The 4,290-nt window shown below is 40.9% G+C and overlaps 1 protein-coding gene across 1 annotated transcript; it reads left to right on the top strand.

Annotated features, from left to right (window-relative positions):
• The first annotated feature begins 392 nt into the window (after window positions 1-392).
• On the top strand, window positions 393-3,992 carry LOC129000401 (uncharacterized). The gene has a single exon (XM_054427365.1). The coding sequence runs from the start codon at window positions 393-395 to the stop codon at window positions 3,990-3,992; it is 3,600 nt and encodes a 1,199-aa protein (XP_054283340.1).
• The last annotated feature ends 298 nt before the right edge of the window (window positions 3,993-4,290 follow it).

The following is a 4,290-nucleotide window of genomic DNA, read 5'->3' as shown; positions in this document are numbered from 1 at the left end:
CGCAAGCGGTGTGCTATATTTAGCTTTGTGTGCGCGCAGCTTTGTCCCTACCACATCTTGTGTCTCTGTGTTGTAGTGTGCAATCGGTGTGCTATATTTAGCTGTGTGCGCGCGCAGACTGTGCCCCCTCTAGATCTTGTGTCTCCGCGTCCCTTTTACTTTGCTCTAGGCGTTTGACGACGATGGATGTTAGTATGGCTGATAACGTATCTGATGAAGTAGTTGAACCCGTAAAAGTAGTTGAGCCTGTTAATTTGATTAGTACTGATCAAACTTATGTAAATAAATTTAGATTGTATGGGAGTAAAACTGTATTTAAATTCACCAATCCGCCTCCAGAGACTAATGAGATTGATTGGTTGAGACAGGGGGTTGCACAAATTGTAAATAGTATGAAAGAACAAGCTTTTGAAAATGATCAACTTGGGTTTACTTTGGAGAGTCTCAACTTGAAATCAAAAGCACCAGGCTATGTAAATTTTCGTCCGGCTACTGAAATTGATGAAAACGTTTTGTGGCAAATCTTTGGCGGTATTGTGCAATCAAACTCTGAATCCATCAAATCTACCGACACCTTTAAAGTGGAATGCACTAGAATTAACCTTCCTGTAGGTTCTGGAAGGGTAAGACCAGGGTTTTACAATACGTTTGACGAGGAATGCAAGGCAAGACGGGGAATTGTTGTCATTAATAATAAAGATAAATTGTGTCTTCCCCGTGCAATTGTAGTGGCTATGGCCAATGTAACCAAAGACCCCCTTTACAACGCAGTAAGGAAAGATGATGGAAAAAGACAGACTGTTAGGGCTCAAGAACTTGTGTGTCGAGCTAGGGTTGAAATGCCAGAAGGTGGAGCTGGCATCCCAGAACTTGAAAAATTTCAGGGGTTTTTGAGGGACTACAAAATTGTTGTGTATAACTATGACAGGAAAGGACGTGATGTCTACTTTGAGGGAAATGTAGAGAACCCAAAGTTCAAAATTAACTTGTTGTTTCACAATGGACACTACAATGTGATTAATTGCTTGACTGCTGCTTTTGTTTGTAATTATTTCTGTGAAGCCTGTCATGTACCCTACGACCATAAAAGAGAGCATCGTTGCTCAAACATTTGCCCACAGTGTCAAACTATCTCACCTCCCTGTGTAGTGGAGAGTGGTGGTGTTCTGTGCCCTAAATGTAACATGACTTATAAAAATCAGAGATGTTTTATCGCGCATCAAGCTGATAGATGTAAAAATGTAAAGAAATGTCTAGACTGTGGGAAATTGGTTTGGATTAGAGATCGATCTAAGCCTCATAAATGTGGTGAAGTATATTGCAAACCTTGCAGTTCATTTGAAGAACCTAACCACAAATGCTATATGAAACCAGACACAAGAAAGCCAAAATCCAAAGACTTTTTGTTTATTTTCTTTGACTTGGAAACCCGTCAAGACGAGTCTCTGCCCTCAGATCCTGAGTCTAAATTGCATCAAGTGAACTTGTGTGTGTCACAACAGTTTTGCTATCAGTGTATTGAGGCTAAATTTTGTATGGCTTGTAAAAATCGTACACGAGTGTTTAGTTCTGAACCAGTCACTCAGTTCATGGACTATGTGATGCAAGTCCGTAGAAATTTTAAAGATGTCTGTGTCATTGCACACAATGGGCAGGGCTTTGATTTCCAGTTTTTGCTCAAATATGTGCTGGAGGATACAAAGTTCACTCCGAAACTTGTAATGCGGGGAACTAAGGTCATTTTGATGGAGATTGACAATGTGAGGTTTGTTGATTCACTTAGTTATTTCCCTATGCCTCTTGCTGCACTGCCCAAAGCCTTTGATTTGCCCCTGGAAAAGAAGAAAGGCTATTTCCCCCACCTCTTCAACACCCTTAAGAATCAAAATTATGTGGGCCCTATGCCGCCAAAGGAGTTTTACTGTCCAGAATCTATGTTTGAAAAATCACACAAAGATTTTGAAAATTGGTATAATGATCAGGTTGCAAACCACTTCACATTTGACTTTAAAAAAGAAATCCTAGAGTACTGTATGTCGGACGTTGATATCTTGGCCCAAGCTTGCTTAAAGTTCCGTTCAATTTTCCTGCAAGAGTGTAATGTTGACCCGTTTCTTGAAGCTGTAACCATTGCCAGCGCATGCAATTTGGCCTTCCGTCGGAACTTTTTGAAGAAAAATACCATCGGCATCGTTCCTAAAAACGGATATAGGCTTACAGACGCTCAATCGGCAATCGCGTTACAGTGGCTATCATGGGAAGAGGAGAAACGTGGAGTTAGAATTGAACACGCTGGTCGTGGAAAAGAAGTTAGGATCAATAAACTGAAAGTAGATGGGTTTGACGGTCAGAATATTTACGAATTTCAAGGCTGTTACTGGCACGGATGCCCTAAATGCTTTCCCTATGACCGTGAACTTGCTTTGAAAGAGGACCCCTCTGACTCACTCCATTTGCGATATGAACGGACTAAATCTAAAATAGCAAAGTTGGGTGATAACGTTGTACAAATGTGGGAATGTGAGTTTAGAAAGTTAAAAAAGACAGAAAACCTGAAACACCTAGAAAAGTTGCCGATCCTCAACAATTTACCTCTGAATCCGAGGCAAGCATTTTTTGGGGGCCGAACCGGGAATGCCAAAACCTATCACAAATGCGCCGAAGGGGAAACCATTGAGTACGTGGATGTATGCTCTCTCTATCCCTGGGTATGTAAATATGGCAAGTACCCTGTAGGCCATCCAACGATCTATGTAGGAGACAAAGAGTGTAGACAGAGAGGTCTCAATGTTGAGGGTCTATTAAAGTGTAAAATACTTCCACCTCGTGAGCTCTATCACCCCGTTCTCCCAGCCAAAATGAATGACAAGTTAATGTTTGTTTTGTGCGCGACTTGTGGAGATGGTCAGATTCAAAGTGATTGCGACCACGAAAGTGGTGACAGAGCACTTATTGGGACCTGGACCATGGACGAAGTTCGTAAAGCTGTAGAAAAGGGTTATGTTGTGCTTGACATGTATGAACTTTGGGAGTATAAGGTAGCCACATATGAAAATGGGGGATTGTTTACTGATTTTATAAATAAATTTTTTAAAATGAAACAGGAAGCATCTGGGTACCCGGGTTGGTGTGAAACAGACGAGGACAAAAACAAGTACATTGACGACTATTTTAAGAAAGAGGGTGTCCAACTAGAAAAAGACAAAATTGTAAAAAATGGTGGCTTAAGGTCGTTAGCTAAGCTTATGTTGAACTCGTTTTGGGGAAAATTTGGACAGCGTGAAAATCAGACCAAAGCTACGATTGTCAGGGACCCAAAAACACTTTTCAAAATGTTAACTAGCCCTGAAATTGATGTAAATAGAGTACAGATTGTCAATGATGAGGTTCTTGTTGTTAGCTGGGAGTACATTGAGGAGGTTGGGGAACCATTGCAAAATGTAAATGTTGTGTTGGCAGCTTATACTACTGCCCAAGCGAGATTGAAGCTCTATGAGCATCTAGATGCTTTGGGTGGTCAAGTGTTGTATTATGATACTGATTCTGTATTGTATGTATACAAGGGTGGTTTGTACAGAGTTCCCACGGGAGATTATCTAGGGGAAATGACCGATGAGTTGGCCGAGTATGGACCAGGTTCATACATAACAGAGTTTGTATCTGGAGGGCCAAAAACCTATGCATACCTCGTGTGGTCAACAAACAAACAAAAATTGATTCCCGTTTGTAAAGTAAAAGGTCTCACTCTCAATATGAAAACTTCTAAAAAGATTGGATTTGACAGTTTGAAAGAGATGGTCCTTGGTGATGCTGCACAAACAATGGACATTGAGGAAAATAGAATCAGACGAACAAAGGATAGGAATATAGTTACAATCAGTGAGGTCAAACCGTTTAAAATTACTGGACCAAAAAGGAAACATGGTAGCAATTATGATACACTTCCATATGGGTTTAAAATTCAAAAAACTCACCAAAATCTCAACTCCTGAATCACTACTATCACTGTCACTTAACTCCTCCCAGTCCCCAATATCCACCTCGTTCCACCCGTTCCACCCTCCCGGTCCCCAATTGACCCCAAATTCCGAATCTGTGTCTGAATCGTTGTCTTCTTCAATCAAATTTAAAAATTCACATACTCTGCGATATAAATAATGTTGAACAAAATCACTAACGACCAGCATCAGAGAGATCATGTTGGACACTGAACACATGTTGCACATGCTGCACATGTGTTGCGCTCCCCTCTCCACTATCACTACATACCTTTATGGTGGCATATTCTGT

This window comes from Macrosteles quadrilineatus, unplaced genomic scaffold, assembly GCF_028750875.1.
Source record: "Macrosteles quadrilineatus isolate MER2022 unplaced genomic scaffold, UCM_ALF_1.0 Scaffold_8__2_contigs__length_117827958, whole genome shotgun sequence".
Taxonomy (NCBI): Eukaryota; Metazoa; Arthropoda; class Insecta; order Hemiptera; family Cicadellidae; genus Macrosteles; species Macrosteles quadrilineatus.
The sequence above is the reverse complement of the archived record's forward strand: the minus strand, read 5'-3'. Positions and strand labels throughout refer to the sequence as shown.

Coding starts and splice junctions, on each gene's coding strand:
- LOC129000401 (XM_054427365.1), top strand. CDS start 393: ATGAAAGAACAAGCTTTTGAAAATGATCAACTTGGGTTTACTTTGGAG.